The 25,537-nt window shown below is 33.4% G+C and overlaps 2 protein-coding genes across 2 annotated transcripts; one reads left to right on the forward strand and one right to left on the reverse strand.

Moving 5' to 3' along the window:
* The first annotated feature begins 14,393 nt into the window (after window positions 1–14,393).
* LOC122580488 (uncharacterized protein At5g65660-like) lies at window positions 14,394–15,227 on the forward strand. The gene is made up of 2 exons (XM_043752763.1): window positions 14,394–14,789; window positions 14,906–15,227. Exons 1-2 carry the CDS (start codon window positions 14,544–14,546, stop codon window positions 15,083–15,085), a joined length of 426 nt encoding a protein of 141 aa, XP_043608698.1. The 5' UTR covers window positions 14,394–14,543; the 3' UTR covers window positions 15,086–15,227.
* Window positions 15,228–23,128: 7,901 nt separating this feature from the next.
* Window positions 23,129–24,967, reverse strand: LOC122579795 (transcription factor bHLH93-like). Its single transcript, XM_043752030.1, has 4 exons — window positions 24,060–24,967; window positions 23,741–23,914; window positions 23,476–23,643; window positions 23,129–23,393 (listed from the first exon to the last, which is right to left on the reverse strand). The coding sequence occupies exons 1-4, from the start codon at window positions 24,582–24,584 to the stop codon at window positions 23,307–23,309; spliced, it is 954 nt and encodes a 317-aa protein (XP_043607965.1). The 5' UTR covers window positions 24,585–24,967; the 3' UTR covers window positions 23,129–23,306.
* Between the last annotated feature and the right edge of the window lie 570 nt (window positions 24,968–25,537).

Consider the following 25,537-nt stretch of genomic DNA (forward strand, 5'->3'; position numbering starts at 1 on the left):
AGTTAAAATGACATTTATGAATTTTTTTAACTACATATAAGAAGTTATTTGAGCTTCATGAGTCGCATGAGGCCAACAGGGCATAGTTAAAATGACCTTTATGATTATTTTTGAACTATAAGATTAGTTTATTCATAATAATATATGAATGATGTTATTTGAGCTCGAGTTCAAATAGATGAGTTTAAAGGCATTTTGAATATAGTTAAATTACTTCAATATACATTCTAAAAACTAAATTTTCATGTTCTAGCTCGAATACACTTTTAAAAAATTATTCGAGTCGAACCAAGTAAACCACTCAAGCTTAAAACTTGTTATACTTGACTCGATTTGTTGACATCGGGTATTTAATTTCCACCAATAAATGGTACCAGGTGAGTTTTCTCTAAAAGTTTCTCATTAGGAGGTTTGAGTTGGTGATCTATTCTGCGAGAGACATCTCTAACCACGATTACTTAATTAATACAACATACACTATACCTTATCGTCATTCACAAGTAATTCACACCAAGCAAAAAATCTAAAACCTATGAATAAGATGTGACAAAATTTAATCTAATGGATGGAAAAGTTACAAAAATGAAGCATTTTAAAAATGAATGTGGTTGCCGGGTAGTGATCGATAAGTTGTCTCTTTCCCCCCCTGCCTGAACTTGTAAGAAGTTGTTTGTTTAAACTTTGAGCATCATTAACTGTCATTTGCCCTTGCACGCCTTGCCCCCAACCAATCTGCATATTTTCCTTTAACCGTTTTCAGTTTCTAATCATGTCTCCTACACCAATGTCATTGCTTACCTCAGCCTAACCTCACCTCGCCATACTCATTGAATTTTAATTGTTTAATTTTATTTGTTGGGAAATGCATATAATTATCCAAAGCCAAACAGGATCAGTGCCAATTAAGGGAAGGGAAAATACAGGCACACCAAAAATACGCTGACTCAACTTGTAAATTAGTGTAGTTATATGACTCCAACTAGAGAGACTACTCATTCATACGTAGTTATTATGTGAAACATTTATCAATTAATAGTGATGATATATGTGCCAAATATATGATCTACTACTAGCACAGAACTCGCGCAACGCGGTAACAATGATGGTAATGACGATTTGATGGTGAGAGCGAAGGATGTTGATGACGACGACTATTGGTGGTGGTGACAATGTCAAGTGGTGTAAATTGTTTAATTGATTTACTCATTCATGGTGTAGGTTCTAACTTCTATTCATAAGTGAAATTGATTAAGAACGTTGTAATGATAGTAATTAATTAAAAATATAATATTACTTAGCTAAAGACATGTTTTTTGGTAAATATAGAAAAATGATTTTTGAACAAATATAATAATAAGGTGAATAACTAATGGGAAAATGATAAGCCTTTCCTTATCTTAGGTACTGCGATGTTAAAAAAATTATAAATTAAATATTTGAATTTGATAAACATATATAACTACTTTTGAATTTTATATAATCTCCCTTTAAAATACACATGTTTTACCTACGATAGGTAATTTACTTAAGTTTTCCCCATATTTAATATGCATGGGAAGAAAGAAATAGTAGGTAACAATAAGGCTAACAGAAGTTAAATCATTCTTATCGAAGACTTCAAACTTGGAAATCTTTGTGTGTATTTTGACGGACGTACTTAAAGAGGGACTTGTTTGAACGATGTTTAAATAATATCTAGTTATCTAGATTGAATATGAGTTGAAAACATTTATGATAACATTTTGGATGATCTGGTATAGATAAAACAACAATGAGAAACAAAAACTTTTCAATAGCTAAAATGTTATACTATAATCCAATAAAGAATAGCAATGAGAGTCTAACGAACAATTTTATTTAACGGGCAAGTATGTCTGTTGTGAAACTAAATAATAACTAATCATTCCAATTCTTATGAACCTTTAATTAAACTACCTTGAGTCCTTGATGAAACAATAGATATGTTTAGCAACAATAAATTGACTTATTAATTACTCGTATGATTTTTATAAAAGATATCTTAGGCGAGCGCTAATGGGGGCTGTTTTCGGCTGTTCTCAACACGTACTCGTAGTCTTCAATGGCGCCGCACATATTCTCGCTGCGTATTTAAGAACAACTCGCCCCCTAGATGATCGAGACGTGAGGGAGTGGGTCCAGGCGAGTTTGTTTGTAACTTTGTATGCGTGTAGTATGTATGGATTGTGAGAATTTGAGGAGAATAGTGAATGATAAGGGTATGTGACTATGTTCTATGTAGATTTCGAGAGGAAGAAATGATATGGTCTTAAACAGTTAATGTATCACTTTTTTTTATTAGTCCTATAGTTAAAAGACAACATGCTAGTATGCTACATTACAGGAAGATGATTAAAGTAAATAAGGTTTTAGGTACGAATAATAACTATTTTTATATTGATTGTCATATCAAAAAACATATTTGTTTACTGTTTATAAACGGGATAATTTTAATACGAACAAAAGATTTGAAATGGCAACTTTTTATGTGAAAAACATGTTTCACTTAACAAACGTGACATTGCCACAAACTATTTGTTCTCCGGATTTCATTCATAATTGAGTGAATTTTTTTTTTTTTAGAATGATGTACGTGTTTCGAATTATCTCAAATTCACCTTATAGGGGTGATTGTCATTCAGAATAGACCATATTGTCCTGACCGAATCTCCATTAAAGCAGAGTTGCTCCATTTAGGAAAAATCGCAAAAACATGTTAACCTTAAAGTTCGAATGTATAACTTGTGAGTAAAACTCAAAGTGTATCTATATCGGCTAGTTGATTTGATTTTATTTGGAGAGAGAAATAAAAACTTGTTATAATTCGAGAAACGAAAGAGAAATAAAATAGGCATTGTTTTGGTGAAAGTTAAAAGCAAAATTTTATAACGATCCAATAAGAAATTGACACGTTAACTGATAAAGGAAAGGTTGCCGTACGTGGTGTGGGGAAAGGAAAGTGTCGTAAAGCAAGGTCGACATGACTCACGTGTGTACGTATTTTCCTCCCTACACAACACACATGGTGTGTTTGTTTTGTTTGTTTCCCACCTTTGACTTTCTTATAATCTTCTTAATCTTGATACTAATAATTCAATGAGTTGGTGCAGATTTTCGAACCCATTTTGTTTGGATTTTAAGATCTGATACAATTACCAATCTTCCTCGCTGGATCAACAAAATGGAGAACGATATACATGTGATTATCCTTTTGGCAGTTTTGGTCGTTTGGTAAAACAATAAAGTATTGGGTTGCATTATTCTACATCATGGTGCTTGTTGTATATTCATGAATAAACTGTTTTCTTAATCTCTAATAATATCATAGCTTCTTGTTAATAATAATATAACTTTTTTTTGACCGTTAAGAAAAATAAAGCAATGAGTTGTTCTAAAAGGTTAATTGATTACTAAGAATTTATAGTAATTCAATTTTTATTTTTATTTTTTCAAAAAATTGCTTCGTAACGCGCCATCCTTATGGCTAAAACAATCACTTTGCGCGTTCGTGTTGGCTTTCATCTGGGTCCTTTAGCCATTTCATATTGTGGTTCAGCATGAAAGGTGGAAAAAATGTTACATAGTGCAAACTTGAGGTGAGAGTTCCAGACTTTATAAACCATTTGGCATTTGCATATTCTTCTTTATTTCTTGATGAACAAAGCTAAATCAAAGTTAGAAAAAAAAAATAAAAAATTTTATCCAATTTTAAAATAATATTTTGTAGATCCTAATATTATTAAGATAATGATAGATCAACCTAATTGGTATGTCTAAAAATCAACCTAATTATAAAACGTTGTCATGTGTAAGACTTAAGTAATAAAATTTGGAAAGAAAATTAGTGAAATCACATGTCAAATTCTTAAGGTCTAAGATTGATCTTTAGGAGTTAGATTGATTAATCATTTTCCATATTATTATTTCAATTAACATTTTTCCATTCTACGGATTTTTTTTTAATGGAACTTATCTTAACTCCACAAGTTTGTAATGTATATCAATTAATGCGTTAAATCCAATTAGCATCGGTTTGGGCCTTTATCTTGCTTTACACAACCCACGACAAACATTGGGCTTTTTGATCCAAAATGGCCATGCGCTTTTATTTTTCCATTCAAACAAATCTTTAGTCAATATCGAAGCAGTATTATTATTTTTTAAAAAGGTTAGTGATAAAGCAAGATTCGGTCGTATAAAGTGCTTGGTATTATGTACGACTTCTATCTTCGTGAGTTATCGTATGAATATAAATGTCAAATATTTTAACTTTTTATTATATAATAATATGAAAGAAGAAGTTAAAAAATAATCATGAATATATCTTTAATATCTGTTCACCCAATTTATAAAATAAATGAATTTCATAGTGTATAAAAAGATAATATTCCGTAACAAATACAAATGAAATGGATGATGATTTGTATTTTGTAATATACCACCAATTTTTTACCATACACCACCAAATATGTTTTAAAGTGTTGTATGGTATAATCATATAATGCATGTTCGGTAGTATACAGTTAAAAAGTGGTGATGTACAGATTATAACCCAGATGAAATACATCACATTATGGTCATGATCTTATGATCAAGACGGTAGAATCTTTTGCCGCTCCTTTTCCTTCATACCTTTCGAGCATGTTCGTTGTACTTGACAAGTTCAAAAATTAAGGTGTGTATAATTTGCTACTGATTAGGTAAGTTTCATTTTCTTAGAAAAGAATCACTGATAAAGTGATAATGGTTGATTTCAAAGTTAAGATAACATCAAGGCTACAACTTGCAAGATGACACATTGTTTTGAAAGTAGAACATTTTGCTATTAACTACTAAACGCTTTATCAAAAGCCTTAACAAGTATTAGCTTCTTGTTTAGTCAATTCAGAACTTAAGGGATTTGCTACACGTCCAACCTTATCCATATGGCCATGTCATTTTGGCCACTAATTATATAAGTTAATTTTCATATGCATTATTTTATTTAACATAAAGGTTTAATCAGTGGATTACCAAAATAATTTTTTTATTATATGGTTGCATGTTAAACTTTTTTATCGTTGTATATACTCAACAAACTTTTTTCATTAGCATATGATTGCACATTAAACTTTTTTTATTCATATATATATATAGGGTAACACTCCGGTGAGAACAATCTTAAAATAAGAACGGTGAGAACACTTAAAAAACATCATTTTAATGCATTACAAGTCCATAAAACTAACATAGTGCAGAACTAATTATCATCATTTAAGTGTTTAACAACACATTGATCCGTCAAAATCGAAAAAATCACGTTTTTTGGTGGATGCATCATTTTGAAAAATATGCATCCAAGATGGATAGCACAAAAAAAAACACGATTTTCTTGATTTTGACAAGCCAATGTGTTGATATACACTTAAATAATGATAATTAGTTATGCACTATGTTAGTTTTATGGACTTTTAATGCATCAAAATGATGTTTTTTAAGTGTTCTCATTGTTCTTATTTTAATACTGTTCTTATTTGATTGTCACCCTATATATATATATGGGAAAAGGGAATATAAGGCTGTCCGACACCTAAGCTTAGGTGTGGAACCCCTCACATACTAATATTTTATTATTTCTTGTTTAATGAATAAATGCATGGGGCCCCATGATTTTTGTGGATTAAAAAAACAATATGTGAGTGTTCCACACTTAAGCTTAGATACCCGACAGCCTTATATTCCCATCCCCGTATATATATATAGGGGGAGTGAGTATGGGGTTGTCCCCCATCTAAGCTTAGATGGGGAACTCCTCACATTTGATTTTTATAATCATGAAAATCATGAGGGGCCATGTATTTTTTTAAATTCAAACAAATAATAAAATATTTTTATGTGAGAGGTTTCCTATCTAAGCTTTATACTCATTTTTCTCATATATATATATATATATATCCCATAAACTTCTAATATTCGTACATAGTTCATACAACAACTACATGTGTACATATGTGGTATACAACTTCTAATGTTGATGTTTTTGTTCATAGCTGGTTGACCAATATTTGTACATAGTTCATACATAGTTAACTAATAAATTAAAGGAAGTGATAAATGTACAACAATTGCTAGCCATTTATAACAAATATACATATTTTACTGCACAGTGTACAACTGCGTAAAACATATATTATGATGGATAGCTAATAATTATTATAAATATATCATTCTCCATAAAATAATGGTTGACCATGTATGACCAAGTACAGTACACCAATAAAAACAATTAGTTTGCAACTATGTACAAATTTTAGAAGTTGTAGGGCATATATATTAATTAAAGAAAGATGAAGGTATGTGCAACTATATACAAATTTTAGAAGTTGGACATATACACCAAGATTCGCCATTCTTTTCTTTTAACCATTCTTTTCTTTCTAACCCGTAATAATTGTAGTTTCATCCTGAGGCTACATCTATGGTGACAGCCAATTTAGAGATGTGGAGAATGAACTATCGAAATCTCAAACCAATGACACACATAGATATACAAATACAATAATATATGTGCACATATAAGGACACAACAATTGCGTAACATACAATAGAAGCAATATTGACGAGTAGCTTTTTAACCCACTTGGCAGACTAGCTATGCAAATCCATCATCCTACATACCAACAGCTTTTCTCCACTACTCTTTTCTCTCCAATTCTCTCCTTGGCTGTAGTGGCTTTCTCCCACTTGCCAGAACCACCAATTCCACCGGGCAGCAGCCTTTCCAATTTCAGATATTTTTATCAACACTCGAGTACAATAATATAGGATGAGAGTTGCGATTATTTACTTGACTGTTAGATACTTAAGTTTGGGCATAGATTTCCCCACATCTTGATATTTTGATTCATAAAATATACGAGGGCTCAATCGTTTATCCATTATACAGTAAATATTAAAAATTTAACATGTGAGAAGTTTTATATCCAAACTTAAGTATTTAACAGTAACATATTCACTTTTCTAATATAGGTTATCATACTACCTGAAAGATTAATTAAAAGATTAGGGAAGTAATGAAGTAAACTGATGACGTACCCACCCAGATGTTGGCACGCAGGATACGTCCAAAAGATGAGCCTCACCTTCGGTAACGAGGAAACGATATATGCTTATCAAGAATCCTATATTTTAGGAAAGAAGATAATATCAAATCCCTTATTTTCGGAAGTGATATGATCTACACCAAAAATCCTACTTGGAGGGAAAGTCACGAACCCCCTATAAATAGGGGGAAGGATGGTCAAATCAAAAAACAATCACACACACATATATTCGGCGTACAAGAGGCTTTGCTTTACTGGAAGGGAACCGCCAAATAACAACCACATTCACCCCCATTTCCCCGTTCTAGGTTACCGGATTGGCTGTACAAACAATTGGCGCCACCCGCGGGACACTCTCCAAACAGCAAAACCCACAAAATTTTTGTTTTCCCAAATCCTAAACCTAGAAGATGAATGACGAAAATAGGCCGCCACCTGGTTTCGCCGAAGAAAGCATAGATCTGAACCGGAATCGGGGGGTACGCCAATAACACCTTCCTCAGCAGGGGCAACACACACCTCTACATCGGCTCAGCCTCAGATCGATGAAGCATATATACAACAGAACCATGAAAGCATCCTGAACACTCTACGACGTCTCCAGGATGCAGGGGTATTAAGAGGAAGAACAATCAATTTCGATGAAGCATACGACGAATATGATGGCGACCACCACCAAATGGAAGGCGTAGGCAACCAATAGATCCCCGATCAAGAGTGCAAAGAACCAACAATCAACAAAACAATGTTGCAGGGTCACAAGGTGACACCTAGGAACAAATTAACCCAGGGTCAAACACCTAGGAACAAAGCAACCCAGGGTCGAACACCCAGTAACATAGCAACCCAGGGTCAAACTCACAGAACCATGGTGGCCAGAATGTACAAAACATTCCTCAAGGAATGCAAAATCCTGGGTTGGCAAATAACATTCGCCCACCACCTAGTTACAGTACTCCAGGACAGCAATCTAATATACCTGCGTATGTTCACTACACGCAGCATACCAATATTCCCCAGTATACAACAAATTCAGTGCCACAAGGCAACACAGATGATGAATACCCCGGGATATTACAACCACAGAGCATTTACTCAAAACTTTCCAGAACGAGGGTCAAAGGCCAAGTACGGCAAGATACCAACAAAACTCCCAGGGGCAAGGTTTCCCAGTCAACAACCAGGCATCTAACATGCCAGGAGTGCAAAGTCATACCCAGGGTCCAAACACGCAAAGCAATAATCAAACCTACGGACCACAAACAAACCAGGCCACGCCACAAGTGCAGGCAGGTTTCCCCCAGGGTCAATTTCAGCAAGGATTCCAAATGTCGGGCCAAGTTCCAGGACCACACTACTAAAACACAGGGTCTCAAGCAGGTCAGGGTTATAACCAACATTATTTAAATAATTAAGGCATTTATAATGAAGGGTATGAGTAATACTATCACGCTGGGGGACCAAACTTAAACAGCTATGGACAAATGCTTGGGGACCAAATATCTACCAAACCCCACCGGTGTACCAACCAAACACACCTAGACCATTTAGCCTTAGCAGAATACCACCAAAGTCACCATTCGCAGAATGGATAAGGAACCACACATTGCCAGCAAACATGAAATACCCAACCCACCTAGGAACTTACAATGGCAAAGATGACCCAAACGACTTCCTGCAAAGATTTGAAGGAACAACAGAAATGCAAAACTGGGTTGAGCCAGTGGCATGCAAGGCATTTAAAATGGGATTAATGAATGATGCAAGAGAATGGTTAGGTAGTCTCACAGAAGGATTAATAAACAACTTCGATGAGCTCAGAACAAAGTTTCTATCACACTTCTGCCAACAGAAGAAGCATAAGAAGACACACGTGTTAGCCCACAACATAAAGCAGAAAGAACATGAATCTCAAGGGATTTCATAGAAATATTTACTCTAGAATCACAAGAAATCACAGGATTACCAGAATCACAAAGGGTTTCAGGGCTCATACACGGCTGTCAAAATAGAGAATTGGTTGAATGCTTGAACACAGACCTAGCCGAAACATTCGATGAAGCAAAGAAAAAAGCCCACAAATTTCTGGACACAAAAGAAATCGGAGCAAGTAATGTGGATGATTCGAGGTACAAAAAGGAAAAATGGCAACCAAGCAAAGACCAACAGGCAAGATACAGCCCATACAAGAGAGAGGAAAAAAGAAAAGATTACAACATAGTTCCACTTCCAGAATTGACCAAGAGCCTAAAAGAAATATTGCTAACGGAGGCAGTATGGAAAACATTCCCTATCCCAGCCAAATTAAGTGAAAGGGGAAGAAGGGACAAATATAAATATTGTGACTTTCACAATGATACATGGCATGATACAAATTCATGTATACAGCTAAGGAAACCAATTGATGAAGCCATTAAAACTAGCAAATTGGCAGATCTGGTGAAAGGAATCTGGCAACAGCCGAAACAAAAAGTAGAAGAGTCTGGGGAGCAAAAAAGTGGCAATACCCAGGCAACAATCTATACAATAAGAAAGGAAAGACAAGCTGAGAAAAGAAAGGAAATCGACACACTCATCCAGAGTGTAGGGCCTATTTCATTTCCCCCAATACTTGGAACACACGTCTCCGAGGATCCGATAACAATCAAAGCAAAATTGCAAGAAAAATGGGTGGATAAGATTCATATCAACGATGGAAGCGATTACAATATACTCTATGAGCACGCATTCCCAGGCGACAACTCACCCGTGCGTATCCTATCATCACCTCCAGGCACATGGCTAATAAGTTTCTCTGGGAACAAAACCCAGCCTACAGGTAAGATAGTACTTGCAGTCACAATCGTAGCCGGGCCACGCAGGAGAACGGATGAGCTGACCTTCATGATAATCAAAGGATCCCCACCTTACAAAGCTATTCTGGGAAGGCCAGTGATACAAAAATTCGGAATGATACCCTCTGTAATACACAATATGGTCAAGTTCCACACGGAGGATGGAATAGCAAGCATTCGAGGAAGCTACGAGCCACCGAGCGTCCATGGACGAACACGCATGGTTATGCCAATGAGGAAGAGGAAGCTAGGAAGAGAAGAGGGGGAACTTGCAGACATCTTTACCACAATGGAAATACAAAAGCAAGAAAACCTGGAACTCAAAGACGACATCCCTAAAACATAATAAGTTTACTTATCATATGTATTCGAAACTTTTTTTGTTTAAATAAATTTATTATTCAATAAAATTATGATTCATGGTGAAGAAGGGTCGCAACCTCACGCACATAATTTCCAAATATATGCCTAATGCCTAAAAAAGGCAAGTGCATCGCAAATCATACTTCTATGATTTCTATGAAACAAAATATATGCCTAAAAAAGGCAAGTGCATCGCAAATCATACTCCTATGATTTCTATGAAACAAAATATGCCTAAAAAGGCAAGTGCATCGCAAATCATACTCCTATGATTTCTATGAAACAAAATATATGCCTAAAAAAGGCAAGTGCATCGCAAATCATACTCCTATGATTTCTATGAAACAAAATATATGCCTAAAAAAGGCAAGTGCATCGCAAATCATACTCCTATGATTTCTACAAAAAAAAAAGAGATACACCAATATCCTAAAGAAGGAATGTGCATCGTAGATCATATATCTTTGATTTTTAGAAAAAAAGGCCTATAAAAGGTGAAAACATAAAGCCATCCTAAAAGGAAAGTGATATAAACATAAGTACGATAGAAATTGTTCTTAAACATCCACACGACCCACCGGCCCAAAAAATAACCCAGTCACACTGGGGTAGGATATATTGTCTTACAAACCATGGCTTAACAGCCCAAATACTAAATATTGTTCAGAATGAGAGGGAAAGCAATTGATCAACAGACATGTCAGGGTATGCAGCAAACTTCGCAATCACTGGGAATTCAGCCTCTTCCCACTCCTTTGCAACAACCTCCACTTTCAAAGAAGCATTGGCATCATAATCAAGGCAGGAAGAAAGGTCAACATGACCCTCCTGGCTAAACTCCTCCAACACCCTAGACCTTTTCTCCAAGCGATTTGCAGAAATACCATTACCAACAGATTTCAACACATCAGGGTTTGCCAACAAAGACCTGCAAACAAAAAGGACATACTCAGAAACCAACCTGCCACGGTCAATCTTCATCAACTGGAGTTGCTTAGAAAGATCTTCGATCATCAACTTGTCAGCTTGAGACTGTGACAATATCTTAGCACTTTCATTCGATCTTGACTGCAGCTCTGTCTTTAGTTTGGAAAATTCATCATTTCTGGCAAACAGGGTCGACTCTTGAGATTTGAATAAGTCCTCCATGTCTTTTAGTTTCTCCCTCAATGATGCAGGTACACTTTGATCACCATATTCATATAATTTCTTTTCTAAATCAGAAACGGTGTCGTTCAAAAGCAACTCCCTTTGCCTACCCTCACCCACTGCCTTCACAAGAGCATTATACCGAAAATGCATTTCAGTAAGAGTGGTGCTATGAGCATCATAATCCTCATCAAAGAAGGATAAAAACTTGGAGGGGTCCATTGACCTTATCTCATCAGCAGTATGCTTGGAAACTTGGGATCTGAACAACCATTCTGATTCATAAAACTCTGCAAAGAAAAAATGGGGAAAAAGTAAGGAGCAATAAGGAAATGAAAAAGCATGAAAATCAAAGAACATATAAACAAGAACCTACCTTTCTTGGGAGAATCCTTGGCAGACACTGACCTGCGAGCTTTTCTACTTGTAGCCTTGGACTTCTTATTACCTTCTTCCACATCCTCACTGACAGTACTAGCAGCAGTCTTAGCCCTCTTTAAACGAGCAGCAATGGAACCACCAGGTGGAAGCATATTGACTCTCTTCTTCCCAGCATCGGGGATAGCATCAACATCGATTGCATCAACCTGTGGATGGGGACGAGTAACAACTTTAGCAGTCTCACCAGTAAGCTCACCAACACTGAAACCACCAGCAGAAGCATTTGGGTTGGGCATTTGAGATACCTCCTTGGTACCCTTATTGACATATTTCCAGTATGACATATCTGCAATTCAAGCACAAAACAATGACAAAAAGGAATGCAAAAAACAGTAGAATCTATACAACAGGAGCATACCATCAAACTCCCCCCCCCCCCCCCTTAGCAAGAGCATGAATAAAACCAACCTTAAACAAAATCCCATCCAGATATTGATAAACAACAAAACCCACCTCCTCCAAAATATCATATATATCACCGCAATCGTCCTCAGGTATTGGATCACCAAAGAAACCTTTTTTCTGAACTTTTAGCCTACTTCTCTCATACAAACACTCACAGTGTTGAGGAAACAAACTATGATGCATAAACACAAATTCATCTTTCCAATCACGAAGATCCATCCCACCCTTAAGGACACATTCAATCTTAGGTCTATTGGCAATGGTGACCCAATCACCAGCGGCGGAAACATTCAACAACTTCCTAAACAACGTAACAGTTGGCTCAACTCCGTAAGCACGACAAACAATTTCAAAAGCCACTATTCTAGCACAGCCTAATGGATGCATCATAGAGATATGGCATTTATAGTATTTCAAAACTTTGATAAAAAACTTAGGGAACGGGTACCTCAGATTCCCATGGTGAAGGTTTTAATGTAAATACTGACAAATCCATTAAGAGGGTTAAAAGCACTCTGTTTACGAGTGGGAAGACGAAAAGACGAATGACGGCCAGGAAAAAATTGATCAACAAAAACCTTACGAGTATCGGCATCAACGATAGATCTAGTATTACCAATGCCACGTTTCGCCATTAAACCTAGGGTTTATCTAAAACAAAGGAAAGAGAAGTAGAGATCGTACCTTTAAGAAGAAGAAAAAGACTCTCCCTCTAAAGCGGTGGAAATTTTGATCAAAAGAAAAAATGGAATACCAATTATGATCAATACCAACTAGATAGAAGATATTTATATGGAAACTCGAAGGGAAACCCGTCGATCAAATTTAAAGCATAGAGATACGCGCCCACTAACTTAAAGGAATTAATACTTCAAACCTACCAAGGCAATTTTCAAAACAGCCCCTACACTTTGCGCCGGTTAACTAAAAAGGCACGAAGAAGAAAGCAGGCTAGGAGTCTAATACAATGATCTTCGCAGAGTCACCCATTAAACTGGGGGCTTGATGACGTACCCACCCAGACGTTGGCACGTAGGGTACGTCCAAAAGATAAGCTTCATTTTCGGTAAACGAGGAAACGATATATGCTTATCAAGAATCCTATATTTTAGGAAAGAAGATAATATCAAATCCCTTATTTTCGGAAGTTATATGATCTACACCAAAAACCCTACTTGGAGGGAAAGTCACGAACCCCCTATAAATAGGGAGAAGGATGGCCAAATCAAAAAACAATCACACACACATATATTCGGCGTACAAGAGGCTTTGTCTTACCGGAAGGGAACCGCCAAATAACAACCACATTCACCCCATTTCCCCGTTTTAGGTTACCGGATTGGCTATACAAACATAAACTAATGAAAGTCATGAAAGTATTAAGAGAGGTCTAATATCACATATAAATAACATTTTTGATACATATACGACATTATGAATATAAAAGTTACATATAGGAGTATGAATATTAGATATGTTTGTTACACGATGCTTTAATTTGTGTAATTTTCTTAATTTTGCTTAAGTGTAAGAATATGATTTTTAATATTGAGATCATTTAAAGTTCAAGACAATTTTATTAGTAAAAGTTGAATATTTCGACTTTTTAATTAAAATCAAATGTCAAAATTTAGTAAAAAGTATTTAACATTAGTAGTAAAGTATACAAATTTTAGAAAATCTCTATTAAAGAAGAGAAGTGATTAATCTTCATAATATAATAGTTTAAAAATCCTCATAATTTTTAGATGAACACATGTGGAAAAATTAGGGAGTGAGTTTAGGAAAGAAAATTAATAATATTTATATGTCACTATGTAAAACTATTAAAAGGATTATTATGCTAATTTGTTAAAGATAGATAAATCATTTTCCATTAAAAAATATGATAGTCCATCAATATAAAATAAAATAAGATAAACCTACCTCCACTACCATTAACCCTTCCTCACTCCGTACGTACCATTCCCCTCAACAAGACAAACTGCGGCCCCCCTTTACACGCATGCCCCCACTAACACCATCCATTCCTTTCCATTCTTTTATAAATTCGCCCCCAATTCCCTTCAATTCCCACTATATCCACATCGATCAATCTTATTTTGTTTTCAATCACAACAAACATATGTAACAAGTTAACAACATACATACACATATATATATGGTACTAAGCTATACGCTAGCTAGTTACAAAATTATTTAATTATTACCACTTTTCTTGTTACCATTTTTCTCATTTTAGTATAACATTATGGAAGTTGTATTGAGGTTTGTAGAGAGTCCTCCCTACTACGAACCACCATCGCAACATCATTCTGATTCGTCTCGGCCCACTTTAGGATTTCCTCTCGGTACCGCCTTACTCTTGATCATCATATTCAGCCTCAGCGGTTTTTTCTCTTGTTGTTATCATTGGGACAAGCTTAGACATCTTCGCGGATCCTCGTCTCATCCTAATTCAGATGACTTACTTTCCAAACCAAATCCAAAATCCCCGGTATTTAATTTAACTTACTTATTATATGATTTCAAATTTGGCTCAAATAGATAAAACTTTTATTCCGAATAAGATGTAACATGTTTTTGATACGGACGACATTTTTTAATGAACAGGAAAAGAAGCAAATAGAGAAACAAAGCTTGACAGTTATAATGCCGGGAGATCGTGTTGCAAAATTCATAGCAATGCCGTGTCCTTGTGAACCGCCACGAGAACACAAGATCACCATAGAACAAGTTGAGAAGCCATCATTGAAACCGCCATATATAGTTGTTCCCATGTATATAAATTGATACATTAAAGTTCTTCTCATCTCCGTTCTCAATTGTACATAAATTGTTCCGAAATACACAAAAGTGAAAACTTATTCGTCTTTTGATGTTTTGTGCAACCCTTGTAGCTTAGGCGCGTCTGTTTGTTAAGAAAATGAAGTTTGAGGGCCTTTTTCTTAAGTCATTAAGTTGAGTATATTAAATAACTGAATCTATAAATAATGTTGGTATCTATTAAGACTAAGAGGAGTGGTGTCGGGGGAAGGAGGGGACGACTTGTGCCATGTGGCATGTGGGATAAAAAGAGTTGCCCCTCAAAAAAGGTGAAAATTGGTAGGTTTTTAAGAGGTGGGCGACTTGTGCCATGTGACATGTGGTAATGATTGATTTAATTTTATTTTTGATTTTTTTGTAAACTTTGTTATAATAAAAAGGAAATACATATATATTTTAAACATAAACAAATTTATTAAACATAATTAAAATTACTACTAGTTAATTATAAAAATAACAAAGTTCTTAAAATAACAAAGTTCGAAAAATAACAAAGTTCGAAAAATAAAAAAGTTCATAAAAATAACAAAGTTATTAAATATAAAAACTAATCAAGACAAATATTTTTCACGAAGCGCTTGTTTTTTGCGTTCCATGATGCTTCGGTCTGGCTCTTCAAGGTGGGAATAGTCGGTACCCAACAACTTTCAATCGCGGTCTTCTTCCATGATCTTAACTTTCTTTTCCTTCAACTCAATTTTCTTCGAGCTCATATCAAACAACTTATCCAACTTTTTCGCAATTCCTTCAAACGTCTTCATATACTTACCCTTTCCTTTCCCCTTGCCTCCCGAGCTCGACCCGGCTTCCCCTCTCGACGCTTTCTTTGATGCGTCCCTACCAATGGGCCGTTCTTGAAGCCCCGGCTCATTATCATTATCACCCAACTCTTCAAACGAGTTAAGGTCAAAGTTGACCCTAGCATCCGACCCTTGACTAGCCACTGGGTCGGTGGATGATGAATTCTTCGACCTTTTGGCCGTGGGTTCACCGAGATTGGTCCTCACAGCGTTTTTGTCCACGAGATAAAACTTCGAACTGTACCTATATAAATATATATAACACATAATTAAACATAATAAAAAGTAATATATGTACATATATAGATTAGACATAATTACACATAATAAAAAGTAATATATGTACATATATAGATTAGACATAATTACACATAATAAAAAGTAATATATGTATATATATAGATTAGACATAATTAAACATAATAAAATGAAATGTACATATATATATTAGACATAATAAAACATAATAAAATGAAATGTACATATATATATACATATATTTACCGAATTTTGCCCCAAATTGATGAATACGGAAAAGCCTTGCGATAAGTTCCTTCATACTCTTCGTTGGCCTTTCTAACACGATCTAAATCGTTTTCCCCACTTGCATGACCGATTCAAGTATAGATTTGGTTGAAGTTTTGAATAATTGGACGTATCTTCCTCCATTTTGTACTCACAACTTCGGGGTCACGGTAATCTATCGGCTTTTCTTCTAATGTCGCCAAAGCTTCGGTTATTCGTGACCAAAATACCCCTTTTTTTTATAATTTGCTACAACAAAAAACAAAACACAAATAATATTTCAAATAAAAAAAACTGTTTTTTTAAAAATAAAAAACTGTTTTTTTAATTAAAATACTCGTATGTTTTTTTTTTTAAAAACTGTTTTTTTAAAAATAAAAAACTGTTTTATATAATAAAAAAACTCGGCTTTTTTTAAAAAAAAAAATAATAAAAATCTGTTTGTTTTTTTAAAAAAAAGTCGGCTGTTTTTTAAAAAAATAAAAAATAAAAACTGTTTTTCTTTTTAAAAAATTCCGAAATACATTTAAAAATAAAACTAAAACAGTTTTTTATTTTATAAAAAAAAATGAAACAGATTAAAAAAAAAAACGAAACAAATTTAAAAAAAAAAAACCGAAACAATTTTTTTTTTTTTAAAAAATGGGCATATTTATATATATAAAAAAAATAGTATGCGTAAAAAGAAAAATACTACATTCCGGGTCTTCGGTCACCGATAGCCAAGCCGTAGCTAGATTCATTTCTTCCGACGGTAACCACGTTTGTATGACATTTCTTGGTCGTGGTTCGTCTTCGCCGGCCACTTTTTTCCTATGCCGCCTTGGTTTTGATGGTTGAGGGGGTGGTTGTGTCTTTTGAACAACATCATCATCTTGAGAATCTAGTGGTGGAGTCTCAACTAGCCTTTGACGATCAAAAAATGAACCGGGAGTGTTTTGTTGGCTAGAAAACCCACCAAAAGTTTCATGTTGGCTCGAACCACCCATACCCATATCCGGACCCATACCCATACCCATACCCGGACCACTACCCATAAGCGAACCCATACCCGTACCCATACCCATTTGTTGATTAGTAGACATATGTTGAATCAATTGGAAAAGTTGTGGGTTATTGAGTAAATTAAAGTCGTTTAACATATCGGGTTGTTGATTTGGGTTATTCGGACGTTGACTACGATTACTCGGGGTAAAAGGGTTGTTGTTGAAGTTGTTGTTTGGAAACATTTTTGGTTTAAGATGAAGAAGATGAAAGTAAAAAAAGGAAGAAAAAAGGTATTTGTGTGTGTGAAATGTAAAAGGGAAATGGAAGGAAAGGATTTGTTTTAAAAAAAAAGGGGGAAATTTTTTTTTTTTTTTAATGTTGGTCAAAAACTAGCCGGTAGGCATTAATGCACCTCGGTCAACGCGCCGGTCAAACGAAGAGAGGGCGAGAGGGAGAAGACGGGCGAGAGAGAGGTCGATGGACGGGGGTGGTGTGGGGGGCGAGGTCGGGCGAGAGAGGGCGAGAGTCGGGCCCTTTTTGGTCCATTCCGTCTAGTCTAAGTGGAAATCAGATAACTTTTTTTTAAAAAAATATACTAAAATTGTAACATGCTAGTTAACCAACTAAACCTCAACTTTAGCTCGCAATTTTTGGTCTGTTTGTAACAAAATAGGTAACATACTAATTCACAACTTTATGATTGCAAAATTAAAATGGGTAAACCGCAAACCTGATCTTAATTATTGTCCAATTGTCCCACTCGTCTGTCGTTAAATAACCAATGTGTGTTCGATAAAATATTTTTAAGTTCTGGACTCTGTGTAATGAAATTTTATATGTCATTATCTGCCAAACAGTTTATATAAATTGATTAGATTAAAAAAAAATTATCTCTCAGAAAATATAATCTCGATCAATTGTTTGATAACAAAATGTATGTCATATCATAAAAGAACATAGGAGATAATGGGAGGGATTCCCTCAATTGACTAACATGAAATCTTGACCCTTAGATTGAAATCAAGATTAAGATTGAAGAAAGATGATTTTTTAATATTGAATCTTGATTCAAGCCAATGATGAAGATATTTTCTACTTTATCAATCAAGTTGAAAACAACTTGACGAAATTCCATTCCCTTAAATAATTGCTTGTTAGTTGATTTTGTGTACCATGTAAGGTCAATCTTGATCGGCCAGTTTTCAATTTTTTTTTTGTACTTTCATAATATTTGTGGATAATAGACGTTATATTTTCAAAGCACAAGATCTTTATCCTTTTATAAGGAATAATAATAATAATCTATCATGTGATATTATTTTTCGAGTACAGTTTTTGTAAGAATTCTTATCTTACGTTCGATAATGTCACATGAAACCTTATCTTTTCTAAATAGAATCTCCTATTGATCAATTCGTGACTTGGTGTTAGAATATGATCGATGATATCACTAGCGGTATGATGGTATTCTAGCAGTCCATTAGTGATTCAAGTTAATTTTAAAGTAAGAGAAAGAAAAGAATATGCCAAAATATTTTATCTTAATTCTTTTATATAATGTCACATGGAAGTTGATATTTGAAAAGAAAAAAAGTTTTCCTTGTTAAAAGCCAATATTCCAAAGAAGTATTTTCTTGTTACAACCTGAATTCAAGAGTAATTTCTTGTTAAAACCTGAATCCTAATTCTACTCTACTTATTAAAAAATGTCGTCATACAGTTAGTTGGAATCCTTGAAGGATTAAAAGAAAATTAGGTATGAATGATTGGAAATGTATGTTTTCAATTTTTTAATGAATTATGTGGTTTATGAGCCATGACTTTGCTAAGTGGAGTCTTGCTACGAAAGAAGTTTACTTTCTTTAATTAATCATATCTTATATCAGGTTGTATATTAATTAGTTTAATATACAACCTAATATACGATATAATTACGATGTATGGGTTAGTAATCTATGTTGAGAAATGGATTTGCTGATAAAGATTTGGTCATTGATTTAAGTCATTAACGAACCATTAACAAGTCCAGTTACTCACAGAAAATTGTTTATTTTTATCTATTTGTATGTCAAGACGGGAAAAATTCATTTAACAGGAAAACAAAGCTCAAATGGTGTTAGTTACTAACTGTTTTTTTATCCTTTAATGACAAAGTTACAATTAGAAGAAACCAGAAGTATTCTTTTCATACCCGAAATGGTAAGCATTAGTTGCAACTACGTACTTCAAGCTAATGGTATAAAATATGTTAAGAGTCACATTTTGTAGTGTAAATAGATTAGAACATAAGGGGTGTATATATTATGTAACTTGTACGTATTCATTCCATGGGTATAATTCTGGAGTCTTGGCATGTAACTTGATTGTAGTTTTCAATCACGCATATAAATCAGAGACAGAACCAGAACTTTTTTCGCGAGGGGACAATTTTAAAAGTTGTTTGTCATACTTAATAGGATTTATCTAAAAATGTAAAAGAATTAGACCCTAGCTCGGAATAGAAAATGGACCCTTAAAAGAATTTCTTTCCTCACACCGGGTGTAATACTCATATTTAAAAACTACAAGTTATATTTAATAAATAAAGATTATGCGTGCCAGACAAGGTGTTATTAAATTAAAACTTCTTCAATCATAATGCGAGAAACCGAAAAATATAATTTTTTATGAAGTAATTAGCTTGTATATATATATACACATATATATTTTCTACCTACTATTATGATTATTAAAAATTAAAACAACTCAAGTTTTTTATTCTATCGATGGAAAAATCTATATCAAAATTAATGTTTTGATGACCAATGACTTCCAAGAACAAACTTACGGCAATGAAGATATTTGTATGTATTTCCTATTATTTTTTATGTTTTATAGAAAAAAAATTACACATATACCATTTAAATTTTAAAAAATTGGGGCAGCTGACCCCGCTGCCCCCATGGTGGATCCGTCTTTACGGATATAATGATATAATCATATAATGGAAGTCTTTGCATGTTTACTTTAGTTTGTTTTGTTGCCTTTTTTTTTCCTTAGACTTCATCTTCATCCTCATCTTTTCAAACACTGCGCATAGCTAATATATATACCATAACATGCATATACTCGACAACTTGAATCACAAATGCTTAAGACCGGGATCAACGACTTTTGGAATCAAATGGTCAATCATGGTAATGAATCGAAACAAATCCACGAAAAAGGATTGTGTAAATAAACTAATCAAAACATTTTAAGGTTGATTTTACACTATATTATCAACGTCAATGGAATTGATTGTATTCTTAATTCCTTCTTATGTATTACGTTATTTGTGTTTTTAGGAAGAAAAAATGGTACACTTTATATCTTTGAGCACCCACATTAAAAATGTATGGTCGATGTTTGAAAGTTAGTTAGGATATATATGTGGTTATATTTAATTAGTCTACTAAACCCACTAAACTAACGACCTCATATTTCATTTTATTGTATATATTCCAAAGCTTACTTGGTCACTTTGTTGCCCACGTAAAAAGGTGAATGTATTTAATTTGTTATTTTATACTCTTAGCGTTTTATTTTAAGATATATATATATATAGGGGTTGGGTATTGTAAAACAAGTATTAAAGTAAAACAAATAGGATAAGATCTTAACCCTTAGATCATGGTTAAATTGATGCACGAAGTTTCACGAAACAATTGATGTACTATGATTTATTTGATGCACGGTGATTATCACTATAGAAAAACCTATTGTTTTATTTGTTTTACATTAATACTTGTTTTATTTTACCTAAAACCTATATATATATATGTGTGTTTTTTTTTTCTACATGCTATAAAACAAACACTTGGTGCACGAAATTATAGAATAGATGATAGGTTATGATCATTTAAAAAATCAAATTTGTATGAAAACTAAAAAATTGGTCAAAACATACTGTGATCTGAATTTAACAAAATGTGTTTTTAAATTATAATTTTTTTTAGAAAAAACATTGTGTTAAGTTTATATCATAGTGTATTTGAACAATTTTATGATTTTCACACGCTATCAAAAATACACTGTGATTTAAAACTTAATTAACACAATGTGTTTTTAGATTACACAATAAAAATACAATAGTGTTTTTAGAAAACACAATTAAACCACATTGTGTTAGATTCGGATCACAATGTGTTTTAATCAGTTTTCAAGTTTACACAGAAATTTAGGGGGTGTTTAGTAGAGTAGAATGGAAGGGGGAGAAAGGGAATGAAAATCACTTCTCTAGTTTGGTTGCACTAGAGAATGGAAAGGGAAAGAGAGAAGTGAGAATGGTTTATATTCTCTCAATTTTCTATAAATTTGAGAGAATGGTGAGAATGAAAATGGTTTTATTTTTTTATTTTTATTGTTGATGGAGTTTATGTCTTATTTATATATATTTCTTAAAGTATAAAATTATTAAGTTTTTTAAATTTTTTTGATATTTTTTTAATTAATTTTGTTTATTTTTTTTGTATTTCCTTTATGTTCATTCTCTGTTACTACCAAACAACTGAATATATTCTCTTTCCATATACTCATTCTCTTTCCCATTATTTTTATTCTCTATTACATTTCTATTCTCTATGATTCCATCGTACCAAACGCCCCTTAGTTTTCAAATGAACATTTCACATAGATTTAATGAATCACGCTAAACTAATGTATTTAAGTTTCTAAGCAAGAAGATGAGGCATAATAAGGGTATAGCCAAAGTGGATAATTTGATGTGTTTGTTCGACGCTGCATTATATAAGCGAGAAACTCATTCTTCGTATGTGAAAGGAGTTATGACTTGTGACACGTTGACTAAAAATAATTGACCCATAAATCATAACAATATAGCAATGGGCCTTAGCTTTACACGATTGTTTTCATTAGCCCATATCTTATGGGCTTTAGTTTGTTGATGTTAAGTCATCTAATCTTTTCTCTTATGAGAAGAAAATGTGTTCCGTCGTTGGAAGGTGTCATCTAACGGTCTAGAGTCCTTTTTTTTTATAATGGCTGAATAAAGCTTTTTTGCATATATTTCTAAGCAGTTCAATGCAAAATAACCAGAACAAAAGTGCGGGGTGAAAATTTATTTAGAACAGTAACTCAATAATAAGTCATTAATATATGTGAGAAAAAACCACACAAAATAGTCTAAGACTTATATACGTGAATTTATACAAACTTTGTGTGTGTATTACTCCATATGTTTATTTAAAGCAACATAAAATGATCAATATGACTTGAAGTTCTAATTAACATGTTCATTGTATTGAATTTGATGTAGCCTTATAAAAATCTGTTGCCTGTCGACTAATATATTATTATGACACTATATCTTGGACAGAGGAGTCATTTTGATATAGCCTATACAATTTCTTGTCATATATGTACGAGTTGATACATATGTTGAGTAATTTCTGCCATATATCCAGCACATCAAAATATAAAAAATTAATAAACAATCTGACAACATTCTTTTTTTCATGGGTAGGGCCCACAAAACATTCTTGAGTGCCTTGTAAATTACAAGTTCAATTCTTTGTGTTGAAATTTGCATCTTTTGTACCTTCCCTTTTTTTCATTAAAAAGTGGAACAATTGTCTTATTCTATTAAGAAATTTAAGAATCTAGACTAGCTAGGTAGTTCGCATAATCAAATATTCCGTAACATAATAAACCACTTGGATTATGCAAAACAATTCAAACTAATTATCAAATTCCCTCAAGTTTAAATCAGAATATTAACGTTTAATTACTAACGCAAAAAAACTAACCATAAATGACTAACATTGAGCGTTCAAAGAAAGATTGAAAATTAATTAGCAAATTCTCCTAAACAACTTACCTAATAATTTAGATATTATTTAGAGGCCTTTTCCTCCATAACCTGCATTTCTGAATAAGATTTGTTTAATCTCGTCGGAACTCATCATCACTCGATTTTCCAATGCCTAAAATTGAAAAATTATATAATGCGCATCAATACAAATAATGAACAAACTTGAACAAAAATATAAAATAGAATATATGTACCTCAGAACAAGAAGCTTGAAGGTTAAAATCACCAAAAGAACTAATGACACATTGTTGAATGTCTAGTCCTAGTGTTTCAATTGTGTTCATTGTTGATAATAGCAACCCGGGTTTCGTAGAGCAGCTTATCTGAATCCGAGTATCGACGTTTCTCCTCTCCACTTCAAACTAGATCAAAGAGATTCATAAAATTTAAATGTGTCCATTTATATAATGTAGATTAGTGTGTTTTTATAGATTCAAAGAGTTAGACGAGAAATAACACCTTTGCTATATTTCTTGCTTGTGCTTCATTCATTTTTAAGTCTTTATTATTGTTTACCATCCAATTCAAGCTATTTGAAACCAACTCCAAATCTTGTGCTTTTAGATTGCGGATCTTTTCTTGTAGCTCTTTCATATACTCTATTGTATCCCCAAGTATTGATGTCCTATCCATCTTTTTTATTTTTATTTTAAATAGCAAAAAGTTAATAAAAATCATAGCAAGTAATTTATAAAATTATGCTTTGTTTAGTAGACAATAATTTTGGGACGAAACCAGTATAACTTACGATCATAACAACAAAATTAAATCATAATACCTTGCTTATTCTTGGAACAATTGATCTAAGCATCGAAAGGCGATCATTTAACCGCTTCCTTCGCCTTCTTTCTGCCATTAAATTCTTCGAGGGCTGCCCATCAACCTTCTTAGATTTACTTTCCTTTTGTCCAATACTAAAAACATCTTGGACTTGATAATTATCAGAAACAACCACTTGATCATGTTTTTCATGATTCTTGTCATCCTCTTGTTCCAACATTGTTGGAAATCCAACCATTGGTATTGGTTTATCATCATATTCATAATCAAAGACTTGTTGTTCATATGACGAATAACTCGAAATGTCATAATTTGGAAAAGTGGGTTGCAAAGAAGATGAAATGAGTTGTAAGAATGAAGAATTAGAAGCTAGAAATGAATCTTCTTCTTCATTAAAATTGTTGTCAAAAACACTAGGGAATAAAGTAGAATCTTGATTATTACAAAATGTCGTCCAAGTATTTGTGATTGGAGTCAAAAGATCTTCAAGAAGACCTTGTCCTTGACTATTGTGATTCTCCATCTAGCTAGTTTTATAGATTTAAATGCATAGATTTTTTTTTGTTGGTTTTTATAGTGGAATTGAATGTGAGGAATGTAATTATAAGGTTAATAATGAGATTGGGCCGGGTTTCTTGGAAATATATGTGTTGAAAGGAAATCTAAATATTATTGTGAGATGGGGCCTGGGTTGTTTGACCCACAGGTGTTTATGTATTTATGCACCGAAAACGATGGACCTGGGTCCATAGACTTTGTCAGGTTGGTCGTACCCTACTACCTCGTGACTCAATACACATCACTCTATGTAGCGCATACAAAAAAGGCTATACGGAGTATACTTTACAAAGTATAATTGATGGATTAATATTTGGAAGGAGGTGAGGCTTTGAGTTCTCGACTCTTGAGTGTATATTCGGATGGTGTAACCAAATGCTCTCTAACCTGAAGATACAAGTTTTCTTATTTATGATTTGGTTTTCTTTTGAGTTAAAATTGTATATACATACACATATATATGAAAAGGTAATACCATAGAGCCTTTTGTCTTTAATAGAAAAAATAACCAACATAGGTTAGAATGGTTTCCATCACAATAATAAATATACAATATTCACTCCAAAGTATGAACAAATTAAAAAAATTTATCACGTTTTTATGTGTGTAAAATTATATAGAAATAAAAGTGTGTAGAAATTTCTCTAACACTAAAAAGTGTGTAGAATTAAAAGTTCACACTTTTTAGTGTGGATTTTTACAATTATTTTGTAACACCTCATTTGTCCACGGTAACTAAAAAGTTTGCGTGGGCAAATGAGGTGTTACAAAATAATTATGAAAATCCACACTAAAAAGTGTGAAGTTTCAGTTCTACACACTTTTTAGTGTAAATAAATTTCTACGCACTTTTAATTCTATATAATTTTACGAACATAAAAGCGTGACAAAATTTTTAATTTATTCACACTAACTAAA

The sequence above is a fragment of the Erigeron canadensis genome, chromosome 8 (assembly GCF_010389155.1).
Source record: "Erigeron canadensis isolate Cc75 chromosome 8, C_canadensis_v1, whole genome shotgun sequence".
NCBI lineage: Eukaryota > Viridiplantae > Streptophyta > Magnoliopsida > Asterales > Asteraceae > Erigeron > Erigeron canadensis.

Coding starts and splice junctions, on each gene's coding strand:
- LOC122580488 (XM_043752763.1), top strand. CDS start 14,544: ATGGAAGTTGTATTGAGGTTTGTAGAGAGTCCTCCCTACTACGAACCA. Junction 14,790..14,905: donor AACCAAATCCAAAATCCCCG/GTATTTAATTTA, acceptor TTTAATGAACAG/GAAAAGAAGCAAATAGAGAA.
- LOC122579795 (XM_043752030.1), bottom strand. CDS start 24,584: ATGGAGAATCACAATAGTCAAGGACAAGGTCTTCTTGAAGATCTTTTG. Junction 23,915..24,059: donor TTGTTCCAAGAATAAGCAAG/GTATTATGATTT, acceptor AAAATAAAAAAG/ATGGATAGGACATCAATACT. Junction 23,394..23,475: donor TTCAAGCTTCTTGTTCTGAG/GTACATATATTC, acceptor TTTCAATTTTAG/GCATTGGAAAATCGAGTGAT.